At 33.0% G+C, this 17969-nt stretch overlaps 1 protein-coding gene across 1 annotated transcript in view; it reads right to left on the reverse strand.

Moving 5' to 3' along the window:
- The window catches only part of Atm (ATM serine/threonine kinase), a 149532-nt gene that overhangs the window by 107711 nt on the left and 23852 nt on the right, over window positions 1-17969 (reverse strand). Inside the window, exons 8-16 of the mRNA XM_048795615.1 lie at window positions 16105-16268; window positions 14249-14418; window positions 12764-13135; window positions 11587-11781; window positions 10457-10552; window positions 9213-9438; window positions 7398-7523; window positions 6488-6613; window positions 5556-5645 (exon numbers count right to left, since the gene is read on the reverse strand). Of these exons, the coding sequence (XP_048651572.1) occupies window positions 5556-5645; window positions 6488-6613; window positions 7398-7523; window positions 9213-9438; window positions 10457-10552; window positions 11587-11781; window positions 12764-13135; window positions 14249-14418; window positions 16105-16268 (1565 nt within the window). The remainder of the gene's footprint in view (window positions 1-5555; window positions 5646-6487; window positions 6614-7397; window positions 7524-9212; window positions 9439-10456; window positions 10553-11586; window positions 11782-12763; window positions 13136-14248; window positions 14419-16104; window positions 16269-17969) is intronic.

Raw genomic sequence — 17969 nt, forward strand, 5'->3', positions numbered from 1 at the left:
AGAACGTAGACCACACAGTCATAAAGGTAAGAAACCACAAGCAAAACATTCAAGAAGTATGGGATAGCATGGGATAGCGTAAAAAGACCAAATTTAAGAGTTATTGGGATAGAGGAAAGTATGGAGGTCCAAACCAAAGGAATGAACAATCTATTCAATGAAATAATATCAGAAAACTTTCCAAACATGAAGAATGAACTGGAAATCCAAACTCAAGAAGCCTAAAGGACACCAAATGTACAAAATCACAACAGATCCACACCAAGGTATATTATATAAAAAAGCCCAACCTACAGAATAAGAGAATTTTAAAAGCCACAAGAGAAAGGAAAACCAATTAGGATAATGGCAGATTTTTCAACACAGACTATGAAAGCTAGAAGATCCTAGAACAACATATATCAAGCTCTGGAAGAAAATGGTGCCAACCAAGAATCTTGTATCCAGCAAAATTAAGCTTTAGATTTGAAGATGAAATAAAAACTTTCCACAATAAACAAAAGTTAAAGGAATTTATAGCTAGAAAACTGGCACGATAAAACATCCTTGGCAAAATAATTCATGAAGAGGAAACGAAAAACAACAATGAAAATCAGCAGAGGGAGGTAGTACCATAAAGGAAAACTAGTCAAAGAAGAAAATCAAGTCAAGTTAAACAACAAAAGTAAACAAATATGGCTGGTGATACAAACCATGTCTCAATAATAACCCTGAATGTTAATGGCTTAAACTCACCAATCAAAAGACATACGCTAGCAGACTGGATTAAAAAAAAGACCCAACAATATGCTGCCTTCACGAGACTCATCTGATAGGAAAAGACATGCACAGACTGAAGATGAAAGGTTGGGAAAAATCATACCACTTACATGGACTGCTAAAGCAAGCAGGGGTTTCCACACTTGTATCATATAAAGTAGACTTTAAGCCAAAGTTAATCAAAAGGGATAAAGATGGACATTACATACTGCTCAAGAGAACCATACACCAACAAGACATAATAATCATAAATATATATGCCCCAAACAATGTTCATCAAACAAACTCTTCTCAAGTTCAAGAGTCAAATAGACCACAACAAATAATTTTGGGTGACTTTAACACACCTCGTTCATCACTGTAAAAATCTTTCAAATAAAAGTTGAATAAAGAAACTATAGAACTCAATAATATAATCAATAACTTAGACTTAACTGACATGTATAGAATATTTCAACCGGCATCTAGTGGATACACTTTCTTCTCAGCAGCACATGGATCCTTCTCTAAAATAGACCATAATATATGCCACAAAGCAACTTTAAACAAATACAAAAAAGTAGAGATATTACCATGCATTCTATCGGATCATAATTAAATGCAATTGGAAATCAATAACAAAATAAAAAATAAAAATTTCTCCATCACCTGGACACTAAACAATATGCTACTGAATGAACATTGGGTTGCAGAAGACATCAAGGAGATTAAAAAATTCTTAGAGGTAAATGAGAACATAGACACAAGATATGGAAATCTCTTGGACACAATGAAAGCAGTTCCAAGAGCAAAGTTCATTGCATGGAGTTCATTCTTCAAAAGAAGAAAAAGTCAACAAATAAATGACCTCACATTACATCTCAAAACCCTAGAAAAACAACAACAAATCAGCGGCAAAAGCAGAGGACAAGAAATAATTAAAATTAGAGCTGAAATCAATGAAATAAAAAAAAATTGAAAAAATTGACCAAAAGTTGGTTATTTAAAAAAAATAAATAAAATTGACACACTCTTAGCTATGCTAACGAAGAGAAGGGGAGAGAAAACTCAAATTACCAGCAAACGTGATAAAAAAAGGTAATATCACAACAGATACTACAGAAATACAAAGAATAATTAGAAATTATTTTGAAAAATTATACTACAATAAAATAGAAGACACTGAAGGCATCTAAATTTCTTAAGTCATATGATTTGCCGATTGAATCATTAAGATATACACGATTTAAACAGACAAATATCAAGTGATGAAATAGAAGACACCATCAGAAGCTTACCAACCAAGATAAGCCCAGGACCGGATGCATACACAGCCGAGTTCTACAAGACCTTTAAAGAAGAACTAATACCAATACCCTTCAATTTATTTTAGGAAATAGAAAAAGAGGCAGCACTTCCAACTCAATCTATGAGGCCAATAACATCCTGACCCTAAAACCAGGCAAAGACACATCAAAGAAAAAAAACTTCAGGCCAATATCGCTAATGAAAATAGATGCAAAAATTCTCAATAAAACTCTAGCAAATCGAATTCAAAAACATCGTGCACCATGACAAGTGGGATTCATCCCAGGATACAAGGATGGTTCAACATATGAAAATTAATAAATGTAATTCATCACATCAATAGACTTAAAGATAAGAATCATATGATCATCTCAATAGATGCAGAAAAAGCATTTGACAAAATACAGCACCCCTTTTTGTTCAAAACACTAGAAAAACTAGGGATAACAGGAACATATCTCAACATCTTAAAGACTATCTATGCTAAGCCTCAGGCCAACATAATTCTAAATGAAGAAAAATTATAGGAATTCCCGCTAAACACTGGAACAAGACAGGGATGCCCTCTTTCACCACTTCAATTTACAAAGTTCTTGAAACACTGGCCAGAGCAATTGGACAGATGAAAGAAATCAAAGGGATATGTATAGGAAAAGAAGAACTTAAATTAGCACTATTTGCTGACGATATGATTCTATACCTAGAAGACCCAAAAAGTTCCACCAGAAAACTGCTAGAACTAGTAAATGAATTCAGCAAAGTAGCAGGATATAAAATCAACACCCATGAATCAAAGGCATTTCTGTGTATCAGTGACAAAGCCTCTGAGAAGGAAATGAGGAAAACTACCCCATTCACAATAACCTCAAAAACAAAACAAACAAACAAAAAAACCCTTTGAGAATCAACTTAACGAAACAGGTGAAAGATCTATACAATGAAAACTATAGAACCCTAAAGAAAGAAATCAAAGAAGACCTTAGAAGATGAAAAGATCTACCTTGCAACTGGATAGGCATAATTAATATTATCAAAATGACTATACTACCAAAAGCACTATACAGATTTAATGCAATTCCGATCAAAATCCCAATGTCATTCCTCATAGAAATAGAAAAAGCAATCATAAATTTCATCTGGAAAAAGAAGAGACCCAGAATAGCTAAAGCTATCCTTAGCAGGAAGAGTGAAACAGATGGTATCGCTATACCAGACCTTAAAGTATACTACAGAGCAATAGTAACAAAAACAGCATGGTACTGGCACCAAAATAGACTGGTAGACCAATGGTACAGAATAGAGGACACAGAGACTAACCCACAAAATTACAACTATCTTATATTAGACAAAGGTGCCAAAAACATGCACTGGAGAAAAGACAGCATCTTCAACAAACGGTGCTGGGAAAACTGGAAATCCATATGCAACAAAATGAAATTGAATCCCTATCTCTCAGCATGCACAAAAGTTAACTCAAAATGGATCAAGGATCTAGGAATTAAACCAAAGACCCTTCCTGCGTCTAATAGAAGAAAAAGTAGGCCCTAATCTTCATCATGTGGGATTAGGCCCCAACTTCCTTAATAAGACTCTGATACTACAAAAATTAAAACCAAGAATCAATAAATGGGATGGATTCAAACTAAAAAGTTTCTTCTCAACAAAAGAAACAATCTGTGAGGTGAATAGAGAGCCTACTTCCAGAGAGCAAATTTTTACCCCTCACACATCAGATAAAGCACTAATCTCTGGGGTATATAAAGAACTCAAAAAGCTAAGCACCGAAAAAACAAATAACTCAATCAACAAATGGGCCAAGGACCTGAACAGACACTTCTCAGAAGAGGATATACAATCAATCAACAAATATACGAAAAAACACTCATCATGTCTAGCAATCAGAGAAATGCAAATCAAAACTACTCTAAGATACCATCTCACTCCAGTCAGAATGGCAGCCATTATGAAGACAAACAATAACAAGTATTGGAGAGGATGTGTGGAAAAGGTACACTCATACATTGCTGGTGGGACTGCAAATTGGTGCAGCCAATATGGAAAGCAGTATAGAGATTCCTTGGAAACCTGGGAATGAAACCACTTGACATAGCTATCCCTCTCCTCAGACTATACCAAAGGACTTAAAAACAGCATACTACAGGGACACAGCCACATCAATGTTTACAGCAGCACAACTCACAATAGCTAAACTGTGGAGCCAATCTAGATGCGCTTCAGTAGATGAATGGATAAAAAAAAAAATGTGGCATATATACACAATGGACTTTTACTCAGCAATAAAAGAGAACAAAATCATGGCATTTGCACGTAAATGGAAGGCATTGGAGAAGTTAGCCAATCCCAAAAAAACAAATGCTGAATGTTTTGTTTGACATAAGAAGGCTGATTCATAGTGGGGTAGGGAGAGGGAGCATGGGAGGAATAGAGGAACTCTAGATAGGGCAGAGGGGAGGGAGGGAAAGAGAGGGAGCAGGGAGTTAGCAAGGGTGGTGGAATGTGATAGACATCATTATCCAAAGTACATGTATGAAGACATGAATTGGTGTCAACATACTTTATATAACCAGAGATATGAAAAATTGTGCTGTATATGTGTAATAAGAATTGTAATGCATTCTACTGTCATTTATTTTATTTTTTTTAAATCAATAAAAAAAAATTAAAAATAGGGCTGGGGATGTGGCTCAGTGGTTGAGTGCCCCTTACTTAAATCCCTAGTACCAAAAAATAAAATAAAATCCAGCTCAGGTATAGTGGTGTGGAGTGCACCTGAAACATCTATAGTTCTACCTACTCAGAAGGCTGAGGAAGATAGCTTGAGCTCAGGAATTTGAGGTAAGCCTGGGCAACATACAGAGATCCTATCTCAAAAAACAAAAAGTAAAATTCACATTACTTTTGAACAAGCAAGTCCCTAACTAGAATTTCTCCTATATCCTTTAAATAAATATTTTTCCACTTAATAGATATTCAAGTATCTATGATGTGCAGAGGCATTGTTTCAGTCAATAGAGAAGATACAGTGTAAGTATAAGCCCATTTGTACAGAAGAAGAAAAATATCACAACAAAAACATGTTGCCTGTTTGGCAATGTTTTGTCAGTTTCTTAAGGATGACAGAATTATTTTGAATTTTGTTGTACTGTCACACAGAAATAGTTATGAGCCTGGATGATTGGTCCCCAATTTTTCAGTCTATTTTTTATTGGGAAACTAAAACCCAGGAACTATCCTATGTATTGATATTAAGAGGCAATCAAGGTATTGGTATTAAGAGGCAATTTGGTTCTCCCCAAGCCAAATAACTTTAATTTATTAAAGTTATAACTTATATAACATTTACATTCATAAATATATATATATATATTTATATATTTCCATTTATAAAAAAGTAAATTGTTATACATTGTGAAATGTATCCCTATTTGATATTTCAATTACAAAAGTCATCTTAGAAATGAAATATGCTTGTAACAAAGTATACTTACTAAACTTTTACAAATTTCTGCAATGTCATTCATCAGCTTTGATGTTAACAATCGTAGGAAAAAAACTGATACAATCTTACTTGGATTCTGCTATAATTGAGACAAATAACAAAAAATAAAAACAATTATTCTTGGTAATAATATTTTCTTTATCTTAAATAAAATGTAGGTAAAGAGCTCACTTTTAGCTCAACATACAAGTTGTTTCAAAAATATTAACCTCTTTTCTTAGAGTAATAATAACTTTATCAAAATTCTTTCATTGGTTTAACCAACATTAAAGTATCACCTATTGATTCCAAACCTAAGTAAGTGACAATTATAGGCCAGAATTTATTTTTTCACTTTTCTCCTTCCCTATTTATATCAAAATGCTGAATAATACATCTCAAAACCAATAAAACGTTATGTTAATAATACTGACTTATGCTCATCTATTAGCTCTCCAAGACGTTTCCAATTATTATCAACACTCTGGCCTGGTTGAAATCAAAGCCTGCTCCAAATCAAAACAACAATTATATAGTATCATTCTCTATCAAATTTATGTAAGATTATCTGGGTAAAAGAAAGTAATGTTTGCACTGGAGTTAATTTATCTCATTAACTCAAGTACAGTGTTATGCACATTACATACTTGTGGGCAAATTGTTATTAAATGAATGAAAATATGTTAGCAACAAAAAATTCATCTATGTAGTAATATATACAAGTGGTAAGACAATCTCAGCAACTTTCCTGAAATAATGAAATTAGTTTCATGAGAAACTCAGGTTAAATATTTATTTATTTCTCTGTATATTTCCTTTCTTTAGCATTCCATTTAATTTTAAATCAGTTTATAAACTTATGAATGGACCAAAAAACCACACCAGCAGCACCAAGAAACCTATCCCATGAACAGGGTATACTACCAAGTAAGAATGGCTTACCTTGGTACAGTTACACAAGCAACTTATACAAAGATGTATCATATTTCTCAATGTACCAATTCTAGATTCTTCACTTGTCTTATTTTTAAATAGAGAGATACTTTCTCCTGCACACTGCATTAGAGACTATTAAAAACAGTAAAAGAAAAAAATACAAATTCCAGTTAAAATTATACTTTAGTATTGCTTTTCAAAGTTTCACTTAAGGGCCAAAAATTAAATGTTTTCAGGTGCTGCACATGGTCATACAATAAAATTATAAATTATGAACAATCAAAATGTTGACAAATATCATACCCTTTTCTCACTGCAAATTGTACCACAGAGTGGTACAGAGACCAAACAAAAGCTTAGAGCATAGTTGATTAATACCTTTAATCAAGGATTCTTTGGGATAAATCATTACAAGGAAAACTTTTAAAAGCATATATAAAAATAAATTTTAATGTGAGATTATTTAATTTACTATATTTATAGTGGCTTATAAAAATTTTAAATCTTAAGGAAGGACAGTATCATTGCTTTTCAGACTGCATAAATGAAAGAAATACAGGTGAGTATCTCTTATTCAAAATGCTTGGGATCAGAAGGGTTTCATAGTTCAAATTTTTTAAGGTTTTCTAGTATTTGCATATATGTAATAAAATATCTGAAGATGAGATCTAAGTCTAAACATAAAATTCATCTATTTCATAGACCATACACATGGCCTGAAGGTAATCTTGTACAAGTTTATGTTATGTGCCTATTTCAGGTGTGGAATTCTCTATTTGTTATGTTAGCACTCAAAAATCTTCAGTTTTGAAGCAATTCAGATTAGGGATGCTCAATCTGCATAAAATTTTGCTGTATGTAACAATTTTATCAGGAAATTCAAATTTATCTAAAACTTTAGCATAAATTTTCCTACCTTGGCTTTCTGGAATAATTCTGATTTATGTGCTTCCTCTTCAGATACTATACCAGTATAACAATAGCAGCCAAGAACACCCACCAAAAGACTTGAACACCGGACTAGTATTTCTGAATTCGTAATCTTAAAATAAACCAGAAAAATATTTTTTAAAAATGGATTTCATAAATAATTCTGAATATTCTGGAATTACTTTGTGAGAGCCAAGTTTTGTGTACATATGAAGGAACAAAATTTCAGCTGAGTTAAAGGTGAAATGTTCTGAATATCTTTAGAAATACCTGCAAGATCACTACAGAGTTATGATAATCAGGATTATCAACAAAAATGGCTTAAGTATCGGATCTCTCTCCTTAAAGTGGCAGAAATTAGATTTATACAAAGAGACAGTAAAAAGACAGTTTAAACTTCCGAAGAACCACAACCTTATTCTGCCTTTTAGATTCCACAAACTAGTGGAATATATTTTTGCTGGTAGATACTTTTAGACAATTTTATAAAATAACATAAGAGTGCATAGACTGCACAGAAAAATACAATTTTCAGATTTTTTTGTTCCAAAATTGTAGGAAATGGCATTCTAGGGGAAAACATACAAAACTAAAATTACTTTGTAATGAAAGTGAATACAATGATATAGAAGAAAGTCGGTAATTAAAGATAAATAAGACAGGGGAAACAGGCACACTGCCCTTGTTGGTTCTTCAGGTCATAATCTTAAAATAAACCTGACTACTGAATTCACTCCTTTGAGTAGCTCACAAGTTTTACTTTACTCAACAATTATTTTTAATCATTTTCACTTAACAAGGCATTGTAGAAGACAGAAACCCTAATAAAAATATATATACCCTTTAGGAAATTATGGTATATTTTAAGAGAAATCTGTGTATAAAACATATATAAATATCCTTGGTATAAAGAAGATAGTAAATGACATTTAAAGACTGAAATATCAAGTAATATGAAAATTTTTTATGCCTTAGGTTTTTGTAAAAAAAAAAAAAAAAGGCTTTAGTAAGGATTTGAACATGTGGATTATTCAGAAATGCATTTCAAGTTGAAACAAAAGGGAATTTTGACAAGAGAACAAACAGTACACATGAAGTTGAGGGCTGTTTTTTTGTTTTGTTTGATGTTGAGGATTGAACCCAGGGCCTTGGCTTGCAAGGCAAGCACTCTACCAAATGAGCTATGTCCCTAGCCAGAGATTCTTTTAAGTAAAAAGGAAATCTGAAAAATTCCTAAATGAACTTTAAAAACTGGGCAATTGCGAGTCCACTTATTACCATTCTTAATCATTCCTTCCACTTCCAATGACACCAAAATCTAACACATTTGTTTAAATTGTGTCTTTTGTGGGGCTGGGGATGTAGTTCAGTGACAAAGTGCTTGCTAGTATATACAAGGCCCTGTGTTTACCTCAGCACCACAAAAACCACAACAAAGAACAAACAAACAATAAATAAGGTTGCCTTCTGTTAATGTAATGTCACTCTCCTTTCCATTGGGAGGTTTGTTTCATCATGTAATTCTTCTGCTCCAGCCTTTCATATTCCCCATTAACCTAACCAAAAAAATTGTTTCATGTCTACCAGAATTCCTGGTACAAGAGATGTACTCAAAATTATATTTCAGTTTTCCTTTTTTCATATTGTTTTCCCTAAACGTTGCCATGTCTTGACATTTTGCTTTTAAAACCAAGCCTATCACCACCCTTAGTGCCTTTTTCTACTCATATTTTTCCTCATTAACAGTCTACAAAAGTTGAATTAATATACAGGCTTTAGTTCATTTTCCTAAAAGTCTCACCTCAGATGAGTAACTATTAAGAAGCCGTTCTGATAACCCCAGAAGATAGCGATCCAATGATTCCTTGAGGTTTTGATGAACAGAAAAGCCAATACTGGATTGATACTTTTCTACAGCACATTCTTCCACAACGGTTAAAAAATCCATCTTGTCAAAAGTTGTTTGAAGAAACAGTTGTTCTACTTCTGAGAATGAAGGCTCTTCTTTACCTTTCCGGTGTTGCTCACTTCAAGAGAATGAGATCTTTATAACCAAATTACCTAATACTTTCTCTCTATAAATTAGCAATGTTTTTCATATTAAAATATTAACATAAGGCTGGTGTGGTGGGACATGCCTCAGTTGACTAGGATGGCAAGTTTGAGGCCAGCTTAGGCAACTGAGGGAGACTGTCTCAAAGTTTAAAAAAAAAAAAAAAAAAAAAATTAAAGGAGCAGAGTATGTATCTCAGTGACAAAGCATTTGCCAAACGTTCATTAAGACCCTGAGTTAAATTCCTCAGTACTGTGTCTGTGGAAGAGGAAAATGGGGGATAGTGGCAAGGACAAAGACATGAACCCAGCATCTATATCACTTAAAGATCACTTAACAAATTAAAGGTTAAGCGTTTAAATGGTTTTTCTTTTTGGTCTTTGATACCTACATATTAAATTTCATTATTTGGTAGCAAATTTTACTAACAGGTAGACAAAATAAATCCAAGTTACAATTTCAATGACCAATTAAAAAAATATTAAAAAGAAAAACAGCATTTTTTTTCAATTTTGATATCTTCAAATTATAGGATTTTTTAAATCTTATACTCTTTTGAAAAATTAGTCTTCATGCCAGTGAGTCATTTTCAATTGCAATGACAACAGTCAATCAAATAAAAACAAGTTTTTGTTTATTTTTATTTTCAATTGCTTTTAGTTTTTAAAGCTAACATTTTATGTGACATAAAAAAAAATGGGTCACACCTAAGAACTCAGTTCATATAAATTTTATGTTCCTAATTTCCCAACACAATTCAATTTTTTTCAATGACACTTGTCATGTTACACTATAGAGCATTAGAAAATAATTATCTTGATCTGAAGCTATAGAACATAGATTATAATCACTAAATTACAAAAACATTTTCCCTAATAGTTGTGTGTTTTTTTTTTTACTTGATGAATTTAGGTCATAATTAATAACATGAAGTCACTACCCCACTATAATTATTATTTTTGTAGTTAAAAATAATTCTACAGATAACATACCATTCTGGTGCACTTTGAAACAAATTCATTACAGCTTTACAGTTTTTCATTGTAAGACTCACAAGAATTTTCTCCAGGATAAGATGAGGAAAATTACTAACAAGAAAAATGAAAAGTTTTTATATTAAAAGACCAAAAAACATTTTAAAAAAATCTTTAACATCCATGTTTAGCTATCAATTTTTATTTGTAACATTTGGTTCCTAAATTAAAACTGTTTTCTTTTGTAGTTAATCTTTTAATATCTGAAAGGAGAATTTAAAGAGGATATACATTATGTTACTATTGCTTCCCAAATTGCTTGCAAGCAGAATCATATCTAATTTTTAAAGATCATTTCTAAAGTAAACAAAAGGTTATAAAATGAATCAAAACATTAGGATCTAGAGGTCTGCACTCCAGTCATTAAGTTCAAATCAACATGTGGAAAGGTTAAGTGAACAAACTGCTCTATTCCCCCATACTAAGACTTAAGTCCTATTTTGTCTTTTTCTTGTTTCTTCTTTCCTTTAATTTAATAAACTTCACCCAGAATATACTCTCATGATGACGGATTAAGGACCCACATTAAGTCAGAAAGTGGACCTATTTACAGAAGATCACAAAGAAACATAAATACACAAAAAAATATATGTGGTGAGAAAGGGTAGTTAACAGGTACTAATTTAAAGGAGAAAGAATTTCTGGCCATGTGCATATTAGGGTGAATTCAGATAATGATAATGTGCTGTATAATTTTTTTACATTTTGAATGTGTTCACTATAAAGAAATGATAACTATTTGGAGTAGATATGCTTTCCCTGATCTGAACAATATACATTGCACCCAGATATCAAAACATCACATGGTACCCCATAAATATGTACAATTTAAATATATCAGTTAAAATTACTAAAAAGAATTATGTATATATTCCCCATATTCTCACAGTGAGATGACCTTTACAGAAATGATCCAGGCACAAAGTAACAGAACACAGTAAAAACAAAGAGAATGTATAATATTTAAGCCAAATACTGGGAAATTCTGCATTATCATAAAATAAATCCACCTGGGATCAAATAAGTAAAGTAAACCTTATAAAACAAAACGAAGAAAAAACAAACCGTATGTGAGAAGCCAAAATTACCTCTGAAGAATTGGGGGCAATTCTGTATTGTCTTCTAAGTCATCTTCTAACTGATAAAATAACAGCCACCTCATTATTGATTCCTTTAAAGTAAAACTTCTATTTACATCATATATATTTTGTTCTGTTCCCTTTTTTACTGTTTCTGGAACTACGCTGTTGGTCAGTGCCAAAGTCAAACAGCATACTGAAGGACTACAAAGAAGCGAAGACAACTGTTAAAAGTAACCTCTGTGAGGGACAGACAGCTTGTCTATCTCATTTACAACTGTGCCTGCAATACTCAGGACAGTGCCAGACACATGGCAATCATGTACATTCAGTTAAAAAAAAGTGGCATAAAAAGTCTAGGAACATTTGAGGAGAGTCTTGATGAAAACGCTCTCTGAGGAAATGGTAAAAAATCATACTAAGTGAAATAAATCAGACTCAGAAAATCAAGAATTGAATGTTTTCTCTCATATGTGGAAGTTAGAGCAAAGGAAGGGAAAGAAGGCAGTGGAGGAGGGGATTCAATATCATAAAGATACAGAAAGATCAGTGGAGTGGAAGGAAGAGAACAAGAAGGAGGGAGGGAGGAAGAAATATGGAATGAATTTAACAAAACCCTGTTTTTTATTTATATATATATATAAATAAATGTACCAAAGGGAATGTCACCTTTTTGTATATGCAGAAAGTACCAATCAAAACAAAATAAATAAAGGAGTGAAAGGAATATCAGTAGAGTTGAGGGGGGGAGAAGGGGGAAGGGAGAAAGGGGAAAAGCGGGGCGGAGGGGAAATGGGGATTAAAATCAAATCTCTTACATGTATGATTTTGTCAAAATGAGCCCCAAAACTATGTATAATTATAATGCTCTAAAAAGAATAACTCTCTATAGTAACAGTATGCAGTACTACAAAAAATATGGTTCATGAATACTGAATAAATAACTGTAAACTACAATAAAAGCAATGTAATCTCTATAATTCTTTAAAGAATCTCTTTAAAATTAGCCTTAGTAACTCTTCACATCAGAAACTATATTCACAATTGTAAATTAACTCTTCGTGGCCAAACAACAAAAGCATCTCTAAAAAGAATACAAATATTTAAGTAAAATAATAAACTATTTATATGATTAAGGATGTGTGTGTGTGTTTGTAAAAACTGATGAAGTGCATATTAAACTTACCCAGAAGGTTTGCAGGCTGATCCAGTAAATAGCTTCCAGAATTCTCTGTCAACCTCAACTAAATTACCTTCAATAATGGCTCCAAGTAGGCCAAAGTTTTCAGTCTGCATTTGTTCAGTACTGATACCCCGAAGTGTAATAGACCAAATTTTAATCCAGAGCTTCACTAAATCTGATTTTTGAGAGCTTTCTAGGTTTGATTTCTTGCCTTGACACAATGCAACTTCGATAAGGCATCGTAAAACATATGGTGTGCGTTCCCCATGTCGCTGTTGAGGCAGAAGCTGGTATAGTATCATTAGTAATGGAGATATCTCACAGTTAGGTAAACTTGCAGGGTACTTTGATATTAACTGAGTTGTGATCTGTAGCCTAAAAGAAAAATGTTAAAAGACTAAGAAAGGGGGAAAAAAGTAATCTGAAAATATTTCAATCCCATTAGCAAACTAAAAGAAAATACATAAGTATACTAACATGATATCCTTCTAATATCTTAATTAAAGCATCACCTTCAAAATTCCTATTCTGTTCGCAAAATAAAATCGCTGTTAGGACTGGGGCTGTGGCTCAGTGGTAGAGCGCTTGCCTAGCACATGTGGGGCCCTCACTGGGTTCGATCCTCAGCACCACATAAAAATAAATAAAGTTATAAAAAATAAAATGGCTGTTAATATTTAGTAGGTCCTACTTCCTAAAATGGTAGGAAGACTGACAACTTAATAGTTAGCATATAGCAGGTACTCAATAAAAAAACTCTTGACTGGAAAGACAGATTAAAGAACTGAAATAAGTACCTTCAACTATAAAATAGCACAAGCTTAAGCAACATGTATATCAAAATAATATACCTTTTAATCACAACTCAATTGTATTTAAACATTCCATCAACATAGTTAAAATCAAAGGTACATTGCTCACAAGTCTAACTATAATTTAAGTTTATAAATGTCCTTGGGCATGTTATTTAACACTTCTGGATATTCTGTGACTCCACAGAATTCCACAATTATTTAAATATCTGCAAATGCAATATGAGAATAAAGATGATAAAGAAAGAAAAATAACTGATTATATGACATAAGGTCAAAATTATTATGATTTCTGAAGAGTATTTTTAATTTCTTCCTAATCTAATTCTATAGGAAGGTGCTATGCATACCAAAGTCTTTCCCTGTTAAGATGTACAACTCAGTGAATTCCTTAAGGCAGAAAACAACTGATTGCCTATCATTCCAGTACCCCACTTCTTAGAACTTGCTATGTCTATATGTTTAAGAAAGGTGGCTCTGCCCCTGGCCCCAGGAGACAAGCCATTAATGATTAACCTCAACCTGTCATGGCAACCACATTTCCCATTGCTAATAATTGGTTTGGGAGTAGACAAATGACTTAGTTCTGACCAATGAGATAAAATGATTTTGTTGGAGGTTTTCGGAGAAAAAATGAGACTGAAATGGTACTGAATGAGAAAAAGATGATATTTACCAAGGTACAAGATCAAAATCATTTTGTGATTTCTGAAGATAATCTTTTATTACTTCCCAGCCTAGTTCTATTTTCCTTCTTTTGCAAGGTGTACTGTAATCTCTAGATTCTCTTTGTGAAGTAGTGTAAGACTGAGAAATCTCCAAGGATCTGGTATCTTCATTAAAAACCTATAAAATAAAAATAAACCTACATTTTTCCACTGCTATTATTTTTAATATTTCATCTGGGAAAAAATTCTTTTCAAACAAAAATACAGGGAACTAAAAGCAAGAATAATTAAGTTATGGGAATATATAAAAATGATAACAGTAAGAAACAAACATTTTGCACAACAGTAATGACATTTTTAGAAAATGTAATATATTAGTGATTAGGTATTTCTGGATACATTTACTACAAGCATCAAGAAATCAAGCATCAAATCATCAAGTAAAGCAAAAACTTATTTTCAAAGGAATTATAAACTTACCATTAATAAAATATTTGACAGAGTGAAATAAAAACATCACATGTTAACCATATCTCTAGGAAAAAAGTTTTACTAATGAAATATTAGGTCACCAACTAATGAATGCATACACAAAACAGTATTCCCAATACAATTAAATATTATTCAGGCATAAAAAGGAATGAAGTACTGATTCATGATATGAAATGCTAAGGGAGGGAAGCCAGACACAAAAGACCACATATCGTACATGATTCATTTTCTACGGAATGCCCAAAACAGGCAAAGCACAGACACTGGAAGTAGATTATGGTTGGTTCCCAGAGTCTAAGATAAATTAAGGAGTGGAGGGCTGGGGTTGTGGCTCAGCGGTATAGCGCTTCCTAGCACGTGTGAGGCCCTGGGTTGGATCCTCAGCACCACATAATAAATAAATAAATAAATAAACTTTAAAAAACAACAACAACAAGAATTGGAACTAAATGCTAACAGGTATGAGGTTTATTTTTGGGGGGTGATGAAAATATTCTGGAACAAAATAGTGGTCATGACTTTGTAACATTAAAATTACTAATGACCACTGAAACACACACATTAAAACTGACCTTTATGCTAAGTGAATTCTAATTTAACAACAAACGAAAAATTGGGAATAGGGCCATGTTATTTCCTATAGATAATCTTTTAAAAATGGAAGCCAGGTGTAGTGACGCATGCCTGTAATACCAGTAGCTCAGGAGGCTGAAGCAGGTGGATGGCGAGTTCAAATCCAGATTCAGCAAAAGCAATGCACTAAGCAACTCATAGAGACCCTGTCTCTAAATAAAATACAAAATAGGGCTGGGGATGTGGCCCAGTGGTCAAGTGGCCCTGAGTTTAATCCCCAGTACCCCTCCAAAAAAGGGAAATTCCATTATTAGTTTTAATGGTTTTATTAAACCCATATGTGCAAGAGTTATCTTAGAAGAGTAATTCCAAAAATGTATACATACATTACATATACATTCATACATTTCATACATGAAATAAAGATATTGTGTCCAACTAAATGTACATATACATTTACATTTGTACACCAAATATACACTTATGTTACATAAACATTACATATACATATATGTACATTTTGAAAGAAATGATTATATGTACAGAGTAATTTTATAGGCTTTTTATGATAGCACAGGGTTTTAAAAAAACCATCAAGGGACTGGGGCTGGGGCTCAGCAGTAGAGTGCTCGTCTAGCATGTGCAAGGCACTGGGTTCGATCCTCAGCACCACATAAAAATAAATAGAATAAAGGTTTGTGTCCAACTAAAACTAAAAAAAAAAAAAAAAAAAGTTAAAAAAAAAACATCAAAAGGAAAATAAACAGGAAATTTCAAAATATGACAAGATTTACTATACCTGGTGACAAACATCTGCCATTAATTCAATCAAATTTTCCTTGACAGCAATATTACGAGATCCGGAAGAATATTTTCCTCTACTTCCTATTTGATTTATCTCATTCACTAGAAGTTCATATAAGTTATATAAAATACTTCGCCATTTTATTGATTCATAAGCACCTATAATACAAACATTAAAACGTAATTTACATACTCTATTTGCACTACCATCTCCCACAACATTATCCACTGTTAAGTTTCATCAAACATTAGAAGACAACTGGTCCAATCTTCTATTCAGTACTAATACCTTCTCTGACAATATCCTTGACATGTTGTTCTACTTCCTAACAGCATACATTCTACCTTCAGTCAACGGTATTGAAGTTTCTTCCATTTTCTGATCCACCTTTTAAAATGTATTCTCCCCCCATCCCAAATCCAAATACAACTAATGTTTCCTCTTTTACATAAGGACTTATGTGTTTCTTTTTTCCTAAAATATTACCAGTTTCTTCAACTAATATATAAATGACATGTTATCCCTTTGGGGTGGTTATTCTCAACATCTCAGTCATGTTTTCCAAGAAACATGTAAACTTATGTCTCTCTTACAATGGTGACGATGGAGTCAACAGGGTCTAGTAAATGTAATATTCCAACTGTGTTCTGACCAATATGGGGAACAAAAGGGCTATTATTTCCCACAAACAAGAAACCATAAAATTTATCAATGTAGTCTGAAACTACATTAGCTTTTATAGCAGTCTCATTACCCTACCAATTTACAAATCACCCTAAAAAATGCAGTTAACTAAAACCCTAAACATATACTAACATTTCCTAATAAGCCTGATCATCATACTGGTGACAGCTAGGTAAAAGAGACAAAACTTGGGCTGGGGTTGTGACTCAGTGGTAGAGCACTCGCCTCGCACACCCAAGACCCTGGGTTCGATCCTCAGCACCACATAAAAATAAATAAGTGAAATAAAGATATTGTGTCCAACTACAACTAAAAAATAAATATTAAAAAAAGAGGCAAAACTATGAAAAATCACCATTCTTTTAACTTCAGGTGGTTCCATATTCTAAACATATCTAAATACACATACTAGAAAAGCCCATGAAATGCATACAGCTAGTCTAACAAAGAGTGGCTATAATAATTTCCCTCCTTTGGGGCTATTAATACCCAATGTGACATGCCACCTTAATAAAGTCATATACTGGCCATGATGAATTAATCCAAAGGCTACTATAAACCCAAAGGCAATCACAGATGGGACATAAGTGAGCTCACTCAGTTCCAGTTCCACCAGATGAAATTCTGATCTACTGAAGAGAATCACACCATCTGAGCAATACTCTCTTGGTAGAAGATAAATGCAAAAGAAACCAGGGAGGACAGTGATGCATTTCTAACTCATTACTGTGAAAGTAGTATGTACATAACTTCCTTGGAAAATGAATAATCTGGCTACTTTCACTGTTTATCTTCTAATAAAAGCAATACATGAGCCGGGTGTGGTGGTACACACCTGCATTTCCAGCAGTTGAGGAGGCAGAGGCAGGAAGATCTCAAGATCAAGGCCAGACTGGGAAACTTAAACCCTATCTTAAAATAAAAAAGAAAGATGGGGATGTAGCTCAGTGGTAAAGCACCCCTGGTTCAATCCTAGGTGCCACAAAAAAAGCAATATATGAGTAAGATCCTGCTTTCTCTAAATTCTGTGCTACCTCTTAGTACCTAAGTACTATTGCATAATCAGCTCCTAAGACAAAATAGGAAAGGTTTTGTTTGTATTCCTCATAATATCCAACACTGTATTGAACAAATGGAAAGGCATGATATAAGTTGTTACTACTGATTCAAATTCT

Source organism: Marmota marmota, unplaced genomic scaffold (genome assembly GCF_001458135.2).
Source record: "Marmota marmota marmota unplaced genomic scaffold, marMar, whole genome shotgun sequence".
Classification (NCBI taxonomy): Eukaryota; Metazoa; Chordata; class Mammalia; order Rodentia; family Sciuridae; genus Marmota; species Marmota marmota.